This window comes from Pieris napi, chromosome 19, assembly GCF_905475465.1.
Source record: "Pieris napi chromosome 19, ilPieNapi1.2, whole genome shotgun sequence".
Lineage (NCBI taxonomy): Eukaryota > Metazoa > Arthropoda > Insecta > Lepidoptera > Pieridae > Pieris > Pieris napi.
Window position 1 is genome coordinate 9,024,501 of NC_062252.1, and position 16,785 is coordinate 9,041,285.

The following is a 16,785-nucleotide window of genomic DNA, read 5'->3' on the forward strand; positions in this document are numbered from 1 at the left end:
ATATCATAAAGTTCAAGTGTTAGTGGAGGGGTTCCGGGAAGGTAAATTTTAATTTTTTGACATAATGTATTTGTTGTCTTATCAACTTTCTTTTTTATCTTACTAGCTAGACCGGTGTCCCGAATAGTAGAATAAGTATGTTAGGCGGTACGATGTTCGCCAGGCCAGCTAGTTATTCATATTTTTAGTTTACTGATAAAAAACTGTTTATAATATAGTTATAACTCAATAAAATTTTATTTATTTCAACATCAATTTTATATGTGTAAATTAAACTCAGAAGCGCTCTCTTTAAGCGTGGTGTGAAATTTTAATTTGATTAAAAGCCTTCTTGTGTGGTTTTGAAGTGAAACTTTACAATTCGTTAGGCTTTTAACCTTAATAATATTATATAGAAGTTGAAGTAAGGTTTAGTTGTGAGATTGTGATCCAATTACATCAAGTTAACAACGAATTTTTTTTATATTTGCACGTTTCAATACAAAAATACATCCCTTAATTTTTACCCCTTTACGATCAACCCCTATTTTATTATAGTATAATAGTTATTTTTATTGAACTAAAAAATGTTTTCTAGAAATAATATACATGGCAAAACAAAGTTTGCCGGGTCAGATAGTGTATATTATGTAACGTTCAGTTAGAAAATCAATACAGTGCCTAATATTTGAGCTAACTTTGTACATAATAAATTGAAACCTATTCCGCAGTTCATTGGGGAATAAAATCGTAGTTTTAACTGAAATTTACGGGCGTCTCAACTTATTTATTTACGGTTGGAGGCTGATTTAGGTGAAGCCGTCTGCTTGAATTGTGTTTTAGCTTAAGGCACTCTCATACATGTTGCGAATTACGTAATTACACGTTTAACGATGTGCTAACAGCTTGTTTACACACTTGTTGAAGAGTAATAATTGTCCTTTAAATAATAAAAAACTTTAGAGGTGTCAAGGGACACCCGGATGGAACGAAATACCTTTCGATTAATTTATATGTTAATTGGTATCATAACAGTATGATATATTTTCTCGACACCAATCTTACGACGAAAAAAAAAGCCAACATCACGAGGTGTTCTCAGGCGGTCACCCATCCAAGTACTGACCTCGCCCGACGTTGCTTAACTTCGGTGATCGGACGAGAACCGGTGTATTACAATAGCAAATAGCAAAAAAGTGTCGTGACAACTTTTCGTAAGAATTTTTTCCGTCTAGCCCCCTTTCACAACGCGCGATAAGGAACTTCGTTCCAAAAAAATATAGGTGTTATGCTACAAAGTAATGTTCGAGCGACGAAGTAGATTTAACCAACACACGTGAACGCAGCACAAAAAACTTGATTCCAGGCTCGCGCTCGTGTCGGCTTTAGTCTACTGGGTGGGCAACGTGAGACTGGGAAACGAAAGATAATAATAATAAAATATAATTGTACAAATCAACCACGTGATATTCGAGATCGACTAGTTCGTCCTAAGTTCTTTATCCATCCATCTTTTCCTGTTATCTTTTTCCATCCATCTTAAATTGTTTTTGCAATTCTTGAGCTGTTTACATAGTAATATATTAAATCCAAGGTATCAGTGATATATATATATAGCTATCGAAATCAGTTTACTGGATTATAAATTTAATTTAAGTTAGGAGGATTAGAAAATTACTAAGAAAAAGTAAATTTACGTATATTAGTTAAAGATTTAACAAAATAATAAGTATACAGTCTTACATCAATGAGGCAACTCATTGTACCTAGTGGTGGACAACCAGGCTGAGCAAGAAATCAAAGGAAAATCTATATTATAAATAACGTTACCAGTATGAAGGTACCCTTAACTAAAGTTACAGCCATAAAAAGTCAGTTGCATTAATTTCAGACCCTGGGTATGATTTATACTCTGTGAATTAGCCCCAGAGAGTTCCTTCATAATTCAGAAACGACTACAACTGTAAAATACAATGTTATTTGTACAAATTGTCGAGAACAGACGAAAATAGTGTAGTGCTTTCCTTATAGAAAGATTAATTTTATTGATTTAATACTTTGCAATCTATGATATATGTAGCCATTCTTTTTATTTTCTACTTACTATAAGTGGTCTTGATGTATCCAAGTAAGTACATTAGCTGCTAAGCTGAACCATGCCAGCAAAAGCTTCATAAAACGAGAACCAAATTTTGCTCTTCCAGGTCAAGGGCCATTGGGTCGTAACGCTCTGGATAGTAATGGTAGGGGAGCCCACGATGCTAAATGGGGATTTACTCGAGCGTCGTAGAGACCTATTGGGATGCAAAGCTTAGATAAAAAGAAGAAAAAAATGTTATATGATAAATTCCTTTTCATCGGTGGGGGAAGCGGCTATAGATAGTTAAATATGTAAAAAAAAACTGTTGCATGGACATCCTCGAGCGCGTCAGATATTGATAGCATCTATGCCCTACGTATTTTTAATAATGTACGTATGTTAATCTGATCGTTTGCATGATGCGGGTGGTTGTATTTAAGGGTTGAAAATGAAAAAAAAAAAAAATTATCGAGCGCGTCAGATTTTCTAAGGGAGTGTCAAGTGCACCAAAAAAAAGCTCTCATTCACTAATCTGACGATTTCGATGGGACGCAAACCCACGGCCATTTTCATAATATGCAAAAAAAAATCGCAATTTTGAAATACTCAAGCGCGTCAGATTAAGATATATGTGGTTCATCTTTATGTTCTAAACGTACTGTTTCATAATCTGACGATTATCTAGAGGGATTCGCCTGATCTGACAAATTTTTTTTAGAAAAACGATTCACCGAAAGGGCCATTCCTGCAACTTCCCGCTACTTCCATTCCTGGGCGCTTAAAATTGATATTTTAAGCTCGCTGAGTTCAAAGAAATAACATGTCTATGCATTTGAGCTCTCCCAGCTCGAAAGTCTGATAGAATTTTCATAGAACACTATTTTTGGAATTTTCAAACCGCAATAACTTTTGAATGGATCAAGCAATTTTCACGCGGTTGGTGGCATTCGACGCAGTTTTATCATCATCATAAGTAATTTTGCAATTTTAATTGATAGAACCACAAATTTCGGAGTAATCCCGAAAAAACACTTTTTCGGGTTTCTTTCGTTCACGATATCTCTCGAACTAATCAACCGCTTTTGACGAGCTTGGTGGCGATCGACGTGGTTTGTGGTCAAGCTCAAAGGCGGATTAGTTTTTGAAGTTGATCAATAAAGAAACCACTTTAAAAAAAAAAAAATCTTATTTTTTTAAGATTTTTCAAAATTTCTCAAAATCTATCGGTCCGAATCGGTTCAAATTCACAGGAAATTTAATTTTGAGGGAAATATTTAGAACGCCGTTTAGTAGATTCCGATCGGTTAAAGGAAATGTAGGCATCACGCAGCTGCACGCATTTAACTTTATCGACGATTTTTTGTTATTTCGGCTTGCGGAAATCGTCAGATTATATATTTTTCATTATTCTTGAATTATTTCCTTCAAAATAAAAAAAAATTAGCTACGCTCGAGAATGTCGAGATGACGGTTTTTTTTTACAACTTTGTTGCCCTCCCCTTTTTTTCCGTCACTCTCAAATTGTCAGATTAGTGGAATATACACTTTTTAGGATGTAATTAACTCACCCTACCTTAATCTGACGCGCTCGGGAATTTCAGATGGTCAATTTTTTTTTACTAATCTGATCCTGTCTCCTTCACGGGCGGCCTTATATATGGGCCTCATATTTTGTGGAGGTACTTAACCGGGTACAAGGTATCCCCCTATATATTAATCTGCCGCGCTTTAGTAAATCCCGAAATCCCCTCTTGGGCTCCCCTACCATAAACACTTTAAAGCATCGTTTCTATACCATTTTTATGTCGCGACCCACGAAAAAGCCAAAAAGTCTTGAGACACTCTCACACTACACTATAATTATTCATTCCTTTAATAAACGAATCTTTTTTATGTAGTTTGTATTTATTATTTTTCAACAGACTGCGACCCCAACGCTTGCGCTTGAGAAACGATGGTCTAATGTCATCTTTTTATTATCATTTGTTTAATTTACCAGTGATTTCCTTTATTATGAACACATGGTGTAATGAAAAGCAAGAACATTTTCAATATTTTATTTCAATACGATACGACAATTGAGTAACAATAAAATTTTCATCCTAACATTTATCTGATAATTATAGTAATGTTATACATACTACGACCCTTTTTGAAGAATAACGTCTGATTCCTTAGATAACTGAGTGACAGCTGTTGGGACTAGAATTATGTTCTTAAAGGGCCTTAAAGTTATGAATTTAACTTTGAAAAATTCCAAGTTTATCAACAGAAATAGACGTATTTCAATCAACTATGGATAAAATGTATTTTTGTTACACGAAATACACCCACAGCAAATTGATTCGTCAGTTGGATACTAAAAACATCAGTCTTTTAAAAATAACATCGAACAATGGCTACGCCTAACTTTCATTATTTACACAGTTCAAATAATCAGACGCTGTAAAACAAGTTCGTGGTACTTTATTTTAATTTTTAACCAAAACGTTTATGGCAGTATTAGAGCCTTTGCAAGGCGTAGGTACATCACCCACACTAACCTTAGAATATAAAAAATCATCCAGAAACTTTAAGGGTGCGTTCACATCTGGCGAATGCGCCGCGAATGTGCAGCTCGCGAGCCTTTTGCGAGCTGCGCGCGTGCAGTCACGGCAATGGTTATGTGCCCCTCTTTAGCGCAACTCATGCAAGGCTCGTATAAGGCGTGCGCGCACTCAATTCTCGCGCGTTTACAGTTCCGTTTACTGGCGTGGGCGGAAGGAAGACGCGAGCCGCTAGCGCGCCGCCCGCGCGCTGATCGCGTGCGGCTCTTAGGTTGCGCGCGAATGGCGCGTGGGCGGCGCAGGAGCGGCGCGGAGCACGAACAAAAATGCACGCACAATTGCGGCATTTTCGCTAGATGTGGACGCACCCTTAGATATATAAACTGCTGCGCCCTTTTTAACCTTTTTTGTTATCTTTCTGTAAATTGTGAAACTGTATGGCTGGATTGAAACTTCAATTATTGGTGACTATAGACAATTTACTAATGTACACACACACAAAGTTTCATAATAGTATCAGGAAGAACAGATTTGAGTAGCTAGACACTTATCTCGTATGGAAATATTTTTACACAGATTCTTATACATTAACAGCGTTACTTATGATATGGTTTAGTTCGAATATAAAACTTATAAATTTATTATCTGTGGTGCGGAGTTCGGCAGTGACCTGAAAGGATACAGGAAATTAATTTAAAATTCGTTTAATCACATATTTTGAACGTGCCGTGGTCTGTGAAGTATTTCATGAAATTAATATAAGAATAACTTAGTGTTATAGCGGTGTTACATTATATTCTACCATTATTTATTTCTCTAAAAACTTCATAGAAAATAATATTAATGTCAAGTTCATTTAAATTGATTTTATAAGATGTGTTTGATAAACTGAACACTGAACGACACTTTCAAGACCTCCAAACCTGGGAGAAATTACATGTGAAAATATTTTTGTTAACTTGATATAAGTACGTAAATTTTTATATAAAATAAATTTCCTTTTAGAGATAAAGATTTCTTCAGGCGTAAGATGCTGCAGCCACTGTTGATCCGTGACCAATAGTGATTATTGCAAAGTAGAAAATTATTGTTTTTTTTTATATATATATATATAATTGTAAATTGCATGTTTTTTTTTTAAATCTAGTAGTTTTTTTTTTACTTTTAATGTTTAAGTTATTTTTTCTTCTTCGTTGTAATGTTTCCCTTTAAATGCTGTGCACACTTGTTATTGATGCACATGCATGTATCTTGTTTTCTATGTTATGTGTTCTCTGTAAGTGTTTGTATGTGTTTCGTTAGTGTGCCTTTTAAAATAAAATAAAATAAAAGAAAATAAATGATAAAATTTTGCTTGTTAATAACAGTTGTACAACTATTCAATAAAATGCAAAGGTATGAAAGTTAATATTTTGTATATTCACATGTCATGCACCTAATTACAGATTCCGTAGGTAGGTTATACATTAATACAATTTATTTACATAAGTAATTAAAAACCTTTCTCTTTTCATCGTATTGTTAATATAATGAAATGTTGCGAGTTAACTTGTTATAATAGTGTGTTAATATATTGAAATGTCGCGAGTTAACTTGTTATAATAGTGGGTTAATATATTGAAATGTCGCGAGTTAACTTGTTATAATAGTGAAATAATTAAATACATTTATCACCAAAGTACCTTTTGATTTAAACCACGACTCTAAGAATCAATCATGATGGTGACGTTTAATAGAGACACTTACAAATGATGTAAATATTTTTTATTTTTTTATTAATATCAATCAATAATAAGGATACTCACGTCTTGGCATAGCTGATACCGTGGCTTTTGATGTGCTATCGCTATCATCAGATTCAGATCGGTTAGCGAAACTTGTCTCTGTAAAATAATTATATTAAGTAAAACGGTATGTTACTATGTAAAGGTTTTGATATGATAAAACACATATATATTGATATTTTTACGAGTCTGTATGCCCAGATATTTATACAATTGATATAATGTATATGTAAGTTTAAATCAAATTAATTCTTTTATAATCAGAACGCTTTCTTACAATTCCCACACAATTCCTACAATTACGAGTATTTACAAATTAACAAGTTAAAAGCGCTACAACTCTTAAGGGCCTTAGATATCGGTATCAGTTTTAATAGGCAAGTAGGAGATCTGTGCCTGACACACACTGTTGGCTTTTTGTGTTTAAGTGCCTAGTTATCCTTCAACGAATGCTAATTGCGTAAATAAAATAAGTCTTGGGTACAGGCGGGGTTTGAACTAGCTATATAAACCTAGCGGACCCGGCTAACTTCATTCCGCCTAACAGTCTAATAATATCGTATTAACTTTAGTTAAACTTAATTTAGGATTTCATTAAGGTTAATAATAAATAATACAACATAAGTACATAATTACATTAATACAACTTTTTTTGCAAATACAGAAATGTTTTATTACTTGCCATTGCGAAAAAAAAAATGGCCTATGGTCTAGCGCCAATATTGCGATACTGCATGTTAAAGCACTTTCTGATATACAACATTTTTTGTTTTGTTATCCGGCGCAAGAAGAAAGTGATAGGTTTCTTTTATATGCGTAATTTTGTCAACAGATGGCACCACGTGGCGTTTGAATTCGTAAAACCAATTAATTAATTAATTTTTATTTGTCAACTTATCCCATATTTTATTATTTATTCTGCTATTCGGAGCGGAATCCACCGAAAAAGAGATAACTAACATAGGTCCAGTCGATTTTGAGTTATAAGTGGTGTAATTAACACGACTTTGTTATATATATTTAGATATACAGTTTATATAACACTGGATATTTGATAGCGTGGTCATCAACTCGATTAATCCGTGGATATGGCAAAAAAAGTATTAACAATCTTTATAAAGCCCCCACTGTTGAGTTCACTTCAGTAATTGTGAGCGTAAAATACACAATTATAATGTAAGTAAAGTAAACAATAATATTCCATAAGAACCAATTCCCTTGGACAAGCAAAAATGGCGGCCGCAGAGCACGCGGAAAATAATAAACGGCTTAAATATAAGAGTTTTTCCTCAAACTTTGTTTCCTTTGGAGTAGAGACTCTTGGGCCGTGAAGTTCAAGTGCACAGGCGCTAATTAAAGATTTAAGTTGGTGCCTGGTAGATAGTACTGGTGACACCAGAGCTGGTGCTTTCCTCGCTCAACAAGCAACAGAAAGCTTTGTAATATTACTGTGTTAATACTGTATATTTGATTGTTATGTTTAAGTTTTAATAAGGAATCATAAATCACTCACTTTCAACCCTTAACTAAAATATTCAATATAAGGCCATACGGAGTTACAATATATTTGCTGAAAGTTGAGAGAATCGATTCAAAAAAGTATCTAACACACATTAATCTCAGTGAACGGTGTAATCGATCAGCTGTTAGATAGAAGTAGCCAGTAACTGAAGTCATTAATTTCACTAAATTACAACAAGACTGATGGAGTACGTTTCATTGATTCGAAAAATCTCTTAAGTATATTAAGATATTTGTTGTAACCTGATTCACCTACAGGATGAATGCAGAGTTGTCGCTTCGATTCGCGAAACAAAAGCCTAGGCAAAAACCTTTCCAAAATGAAATAAAGAAATTTGAGTTCTCCCTTTTTAAGGGGTACCTACTTCAAATAGCATTTTGGTTGATAAATAAAAGAGGATTCGCAATTGTGATGTACCTACTTCATAAAACTACAGGACAGCAATTCGACAGTACAGTACCTTAGCCGTAGCCATCAGGTACATAGAAATGTACCTGACGGGTACGTCAGAAAGCGATATCGTTCGCCGTTACTTCATGTGCCCACATCTAGGAATAACCTTCTGAAAAGGGCACATATGATTCGGTGTATTAATTTAGTTAACGTATTACGTAGGTTAACGGGCCTTTTTCACTGTCCGTTGAGTGTACTGTCAAAATTTCTATTATTTGTTAGTGCCTATTTAGTAGTTAGTACATTCCTTGTATTTTTTATTTTGCAATTTTGTTTTTCCTAATTAATTTCGTAAATATGCTTTTTTTGTTTCGTCCGTAAATTTTATACACTTATGTCAATTTAGGGTCGTCCGTTAGGGCAGGAGTGTTTTCATTAAAAAAAAAAATAATTATGTAACCATTCTTTAGATGTTTAATTACAAGTTGTGGGGATGTATTCATTAGGTGTTGGCTCTCTCTGCAACTTCCACCGCATTTACCACGGGGAATGTTGAGGAGTTGTTCGAATTAATTCCTGCAGCTGAGTTTCATCATAGGACGTTGAGGCAGAATACGAAATCCACCCATATCATCTCGATGTCCGTGGTTCTACAACTGAGCGTTTCTTAAGGCAATTTTAGCCGCGCACCACCACTATGTGCCAGCTACCCATTGAAGTATTTCCGAACCAACTCGACTAAGCGTTCTTCAAGAAAAGGGCGTACCAATTCCAAAAAGGCCAGTGGCGCACTCGCGAACACTGGCATTGTGAATTTCTATGGGAGGTGATATCACTTAACATAAGGTGAGAATGCTTTTCTTTTGCCCCATGTTCTATATAAAAACTATAACACTCCATTATTTGGACTCGTGATTAATAGTGACGTAAAGAACTATTAAAATTTAGACGAAATAACTACAAAGTATGACAATTAACGCAGCGAGTAAAGCCTACAATTATCCTAAAACTTTGTCAGCAAGTACAATTAATAACAACGTCAATATAACTTTGTTCATCAGAGAAGTCTTGTCAAATGAGCTAAAGTTCAAACACATGCAGGTTATGTGGGTTTGATAATTGCGTAGTTCAAACTTTAAGTGGTAGCAATCAAAACTTTTGGTAGGCATTTGAGTCATTTAATTATGTTGTGTGGACCCGTGGCTTTGTCTATATTCTAAATATTTTGGCGATCTTCAAAAAATTACATAAAACTATATCTCTTTAGAGTTAAGTCGGTACTGATTTTGTTACTATGGTAACTATCTTGTAAAAAAAAAAAAAAACCATAACGGAATTAAGATAGTATCATAAATCCACGTAAATCTTATTCAGCTCTTTCAGTCAAATAAAATATTCACTTTGATGAAAAGGGAGAAAGCAGTGTTGAAATTGAAGCAATGTTTGATTTATTATTCATAACATAGGTTTAATATTTTAGGTAATCAATAAATAAACAGAACGCGTACGAATAGGTAAATATGTGATCGGGCTTCTGTGCCTAACATGCACTGTTGACTTTTTGTGCCTAAATGTCCAGTTCTCTCACAGTGTTTTCCTTCACCATACGAGTACACTGTTAATTGTGTACATAGTAATAGCCATAGTAAGATATTGTAAATTTAGGTAAATATGTTTAATAAATATTTTAATAGTTTTCTTACGGATGTTTTTAATTCACTTAATACTTCACTTCACTGTTTTTTAACTGATTAAACTGATTTAGAGCAGAAAGATAGAACAAAATCCCAGAACCTAGAAAGAAATCGCAAATTTTTTGGATTCTGATTTTGATTATTCCGAATAAAGTTGTGTTTTATAATAAATATAGTTTTAGTTTTCAATAGTAAAATACTAAATACGTATAGTATTTAATTTCATAGAAATACAGTTACTATCAATGTAAAAACTAATAAAATAAAATCAAGTTCCAGGAAAGTTTAATCCACAAAATACATCAAACTTTTTGGGATACCATACAATTTTTTTTTTGAATTTGCCACGCTTTTTCGTTTCGTTTCATTAGCCAGACTCTAGTATCGGTGACCCCAGAGCTGGTGGTTTCCTCGCTCAACGAATAAGTACTGTAATACAGCGAGGAAATGCTGCCAGCACCAAAAAAAGGGACCAAACTTTTTAAATTTGTTTTAATTTTCTTTTTAATTATTTTAATTATTACTACGTAGACTAACAATAAATTACAAGTGCAGCAAATTCTGAAACGTTGCTTAAAATATGTAGGCGTATTCGTTTCAACAATCGTCAAATAAACTAATTTTATAGACTCGATACGATTCCCGCCCTCGGGATATATTCGCAATTTATTTCACAAAATAGAAATTCCGTAAATAGATTTTCCTAGTTGATTTGTTGTTAAATAAAAAACTACAAGTTCAAGTATGGTTGGTGATAGCGTAATAATGATATGAAATACACCCTTGCCTTGAAAAATTCATAGATAAAAAATGGTGCGTGTACTTATGTACGCGCGTAAGAAGTTATACTTCTTTATCATTATTAAAAATAGTTTTTGATTGCATGCAAATAATTAATTACAATAATTAAATAATCAAAGACTGGAAAAGGAGTCATTATAGTCAATAAAGTTCAGTTTACATTTGAAACATTAAATAAATAAATATTTATTATTATTCTCTTACATTAAGTGTAACATAAATTATATTATTATTCGAATGTTGTTTTTAAATTATGTCCAATGCCGTAGCATCTTCCGCGGGAAACTTCATTCTGTAAATTTTGTGTCACGGTGCGCGCGCATCGTAAAATTTCACTATCATCAATTTTTCATAACGCGCCTACAGACTTACTTCTAAAAAGGACTAAGGATATTGTAAATTTTTTGTGTGCGTTGCCGGCTTTTTAAGAACTGGTACGCTCTTTTCTTGAAGGACCATAAGTTGAATTGGTTCGGAAATACTTCAGTAGGCACGTTCCACATAGTGGTGGTGCGCGGAAAAAACCTTAAAAACGCTAAGTTGTGGAACGACGGACGTCGAGGTGATACGGCTGGATTCGTATCTTGCCTAGACATCTGATGTTGAAATTCAACTGCAGGTATTAATCTGAACAACTCTGAACACTCTCCATGAATGCAGTAGAAGAGGCAGACCCCACATCTCTACGCAACGCCAAGGTATCAAGCGGCTTGGAAAGGGATTGGGAAGGAGCTGATACTATCGTTTTCCCATGTTCAATTGTTTTGTTTTAGGAACAACCATTGCTCATATTGACAGTGTGGTATGAATTTATAATTTGGATTATACAACGAACATATTGTATTTAACAATTAGCAATTCGAAAACGTTTTCAATACAAAAATCTTATCAAAAACTCATAAAAACCATTCAATTAAGTGACTACAATAGTAACAAATGGCTGACGCGTTAGTTTCGTTTTGAATGGTGTGCGGATAAATCGAACGGAGACGGTTATATTTCAAAGCAGACGTGATCCCGTTAGTGAATGCTGATTCAGCTGGATGTAGAGTTACTGGATGCGGATCTGACCTATTTTAGAAGTCAAACTTAGCTGGGGATAAGTTAAATTTAAGAGGTCTGACCGCCGCGTGCGTCACAGTCACGTCGTACTCCGCTATAATAAATCATTAAAAATACAACAAACGAATATTCGCGAATTCGGAGTACAAAAAACTATAAAGTAGTGCTTATAGTATCAGTGCAAGTGATTGTGAAGGATTTATTAGACTAATTTCCGATATAAATCTAGTAAAACATACAAACATTTCAAAAGTGTAGCAAATGTTTAAAACTTGTAAATAGCATTAAAACGATTAAATAGTGCAATCCTGAAGAAAACTTTTAATAGTTCAAATATCGGATCGGTAATAAAGTGATAAATTGACTGTCTAAAAGAACAAAAATTCGTTATCGTTTTAAAGTGAAAGTGCCGTCAACAAGTGATTCATTATTCGAACAAAGAAGACAATGACTCATACCGGATCGATCTAACGAAACGGAGAATACGTACAGAGTATTCGCGAGTTACGACATGTGCACAGTTGCGCACTGAACAGAACGCTGCACGAAAAGTTTGAAACCAAGTTACCGTACGATCAAATCTCAGGGCGGCCATATTATTATTTCTTATGATTTTGATATTTTTTCTTTTTTCTTCTCTGTTTGGTACCAACATTGCAATTACTATAGCTCCGCAAAATATTTTTACAGAAGGAAAGAAATAAAAAGTAAAAAACAAATTTGATAGACAATCTTCACATTAACATTACACCCTTATCAAAAACAAGTGTGACTGTGTGGCACTAAAACCTAATCATCGCGTTATCCTCTGGCTTTTCACAGAGGACTGTAGGAAAAAAATAAAATTGGCAAAACACATAGTTAATTGCGCTTTATTATACACAAAATTCGTCCGGCTGTCTAGACGTAAATACATAGTGTAACGAAGCTCCGTATTTCTACGAATAAACTGTGAATATACTGTGAACTCCGGTGTAAAAACATTTAAATTTCATACATATTGTGATAAACTATACTGCAACTAAAACATCCAAGTGCAAACTGTGTTATCAAGATAATTATTCAGTGGTTAAAAAGTGGAAAAAACTTTTGAGGTTACCTGCCAAACAAACCGAGTATAGACTATAGACACAATTTCAACAAAACTAAGGCGGATCAGTACTACCAACATAATAGTCCTATTAAGCTGCGTTCACAATAATACGTTTCATTTCACGTAAGCGACAGCGGCAAAAATGGATAACCTTCAATCTTTTTTTGAACAAATGAAAATAGAAATGTCAAAACAAACCGATGACATTATGGCACGGATTGATGAAAAACTAGTTCCTTTTAGACTTGAAATGCAGGAATTAAAATCAGAAAATGAGAAATTAAAGGAAAAAATAAACAATCTTGAAAAATATAGAAGATACAACAACCTAATTTTATATGGAGTAAAAGAAACCGAAACATCGACTATCGACCTAATCGAAATAATCAAAAAGAAATTTGAACATGATTTAAACATTACTTTTGAAGATAGGGATGTGAACACGATCTATAGAATTGGCAAAAATAACACAAAAAACGGAAAAGAAAGGCCTATCCTCCTAACATTCGTGAACGCCTGGAAGAAAAACGAGATAGTGGTAAATAAAAAGAAATTGAAAAACTTGTATTTATCTGAAGACTACCCGAAAGAAATATTGGACATGAGAAAGAAACTACAACCAAAAGTGGAAGAGGAAAGGAAGAAGGGCAATTACGCATACATAAACTACGACAAGCTAATTATTAAACAGGGCAAACCAGGTAACGAAAAACGCAAAAGGGAAACATCAACCTCGCCTAACGCAATAGAGCACCCTCACAAACAACAACTGTCAACAAAAACAGCTCGGTTAAATGCATTCGACATAATGAGGAATAGAAGTAATTCCTTACCTTCTGCCAATGTGCCAACCGTTCAGAATCTATAGGATATTGCCATCAGCCACCGGAACAAAACATTAAACAGACGAGAACTAATAGATAAAAGAAACAAAACATTCCCCAATCCGACTTGTCATCGTGGGGAATCAGACTACAACCCTCCACCAAATAGAGAAATAGATCATGGTATGAAACAAACACTCAAAATCTGCAATTATAATGTAAAATCGCTAGGATCAATAGAACGATTCCTTGAATTGACTAATGCTCTAAAAAATATTAACTGGGACATTATAGGCCTTGCAGAAGTCCGAAAAATGGGATGTAAGATAGAAGAGCACAGCGACCTTATATTTTGCTATATTGGCGAAACTAAAGGACTATATGGAGTGGGATTCCTTATCAAGAAAATGTATAAAAATAACATCATCAACTTTATAGGAATCTCTGAAAGAGTAGCACTTCTACAAATGAAGTTTGATTGCTTCTCTTTTTCAATAATCCAAGCATATGCACCGACAGAGAGATCAACAGAAGAAGAAATTGAAAATTTTTACAAAGACATTGAATTTGCTCACACAAAGACAGAAGGGAAGGTCATTGTCATGGGAGATTTCAACGCGAAAATAGGATGTCCAAAAACAAACTACTATCCAGTAATGGGTAAATTTGGTTACGGAGTGCGGAATGATAGAGGGGAACGGCTCTTAATTTATGCTCATCAATACAAACTATCCATAATGAACTCATTTTTCAAAAAGAAAGCAAGCTCTAGATGGACATGGTTATCACCCGACCACAAAACTAAAAATGAAATAGATTTTATTATGATAACCCACAACAAACTTATAACTAATATTGAGGTACTTAACAAAGTTGAATTCTCTTCCGATCATAGATTAGTGAGAGCAACATTACTTTTGAGTAGTCCAGTAAAGAGCAGAAAAACCTATACAACACCAGCTAATATCCCCAAGACAGAAACAGAAATAAAGTGCTACATCGGAAATCTACAAAAACATACAGAAAATATAAAAACAGACAGCATTGATATCCAAACATACTACAATATCCTGGAAAAAGGCATAACAGAGAGCTTAAAATACAAAACCAATATGTATCCCCACCAACACAATATCTTCTCAAAAGACACAATGGAACTTTTAAAAAGGCGCACGGAACTACTACACACAAAGAACAAAACTAAAGATATGAAAACAGAACTAAGCAGAATATACAAAGAGACTAATAGATCAATCCGTAAGGACTACAACAACCACAGATACGAGATTATTACAAGGAACATTAAACATTTTAGAAGTGCCAAAAAAGCATACAAAGAACTAACTACACACAAGTCCTGGATTAAAAAACTTGAAAATAACTCACTAAAAACAAAATCCCGAAAAGATGTAATAAATCACGCTACTAACTTCTACAAAAACTTATATAGTAAACAAAATAACCCCGAAATCATATCGCAAACAACCCATACGAACACGACAGATCACATCAGACAAATTGAATACTCCGAAGTTTATGATCATATGAAAAAGCTGAAAGCCGAGAAGAGTCCCGGACCAGACGGAATATGCAATGAGGCACTTAAAATAGGAGCACCCATTTTAACATATCATTTTACGCGATTGTTCAATAAGATACTAGATGAAGAAAAGGTACCAAAACAGTGGTGTACATCGGATATAATCCTTCTCTTCAAGAAAGGAAATCCCTTAGATATAGGGAATTACAGGCCCATAAGTCTGCTGGCAAGTATTTATAAACTATTTTCATCCATAATCTTAAAGAGAATATCTGACGATATTGATAAGCAGCAACCAAAAGAACAGGCAGGATTCAGATCAAGCTTCAGCACAATGGACCACATACAGACATTAGAACAAGTCATAGAAAAATACAGAGAATACAATAGACCTCTGTATGTGGCGTTCATTGACTATAGCAAAGCTTTTGATAGCATTAGTCACTGTGCAATCTGGAACGCTTTACAATATTCAAATATCAACCAGAAATACATCAATGTTTTGAAATATATCTATACAAAAAGCACGAGCAGAGTTAAATTAGAAACTAGAGGTGACGAAATAAACATAGAACGCGGAGTTAGACAGGGTGATCCTCTTTCCCCGAAGCTGTTTATAGCAGTCCTTGAAACTATCTTCCAAAAACTAGACTGGAAGAACAGCGGAGTGTACATAAACGGACAATACTTAAACAATCTGAGGTTCGCAGATGATATTGCTGTTATTGCTGAGACTGCAAAAGACTTAGACGAAATGATGAGATCACTGGACTGCGAAAGTTCCAAAATCGGCCTTGAAATGAATGTAAATAAAACGAAGATACTAACGAACAATCGGGAGCGCCAGATAGTGATAAAAGGTAATAATATAGAATACGTCAGGCAATACATATACTTGGGCAAACAAATTTCCTTCAAAACTTCAAATAACGAAGAAGAAGTGACAAGGAGAATCAACACAACTTGGAAGAAATTCTGGGCATTAAAAGAAATCTTAAAAGGCAATTACAGCTCACACATGAAAAGGACAATATTTGATACATGCCTGTTACCTTGCTTGCTGTATGGCTGCCAAACTTGGACCTTTACAAATAAAATAAAACAAAAAATTAAAAGTAACCAAACAGCAATGGAAAGGAGTATGCTGAAAATTAGGAGAATACACAAAATTAGGAGCGAAGAAATTCGTCAAAAAACCAAATTAACTGATGCTCTCAGGCACGCACTCTTACTCAAATGGAGATGGGCTGGACACATCTCACGATACCGAGACAGAAGATGGACCATTGAAACCACACGATGGAAAGGACCCATGGGGAAGAGAAATGTTGGTCGACAATTAAGACGGTGGGCTGATGATATAACACACGTCGCAGGAAACGACTGGATACAAATAGGCAGAGACAGGGAGTCATGGAAAAGGATGGAGGAGGCCTTTACCCAACAGGGATCCAAACCTTGTACATA

At 34.5% G+C, this 16,785-nt stretch overlaps 1 protein-coding gene across 1 annotated transcript in view; it reads right to left on the bottom strand.

The window, feature by feature from the left end:
* Positions 1–4,102: 4,102 nt before the first annotated feature.
* Positions 4,103–16,785, bottom strand: part of LOC125059068 (Down syndrome cell adhesion molecule-like protein Dscam2) — a 75,785-nt gene continuing 63,102 nt past the window's right edge. Inside the window, exons 31-32 of the mRNA XM_047663267.1 lie at positions 6,411–6,488; positions 4,103–5,275 (exon numbers count right to left, since the gene is read on the bottom strand). Coding sequence (XP_047519223.1) covers positions 5,247–5,275; positions 6,411–6,488 — 107 coding nt within the window. The 3' untranslated portion in view covers positions 4,103–5,246. The remainder of the gene's footprint in view (positions 5,276–6,410; positions 6,489–16,785) is intronic.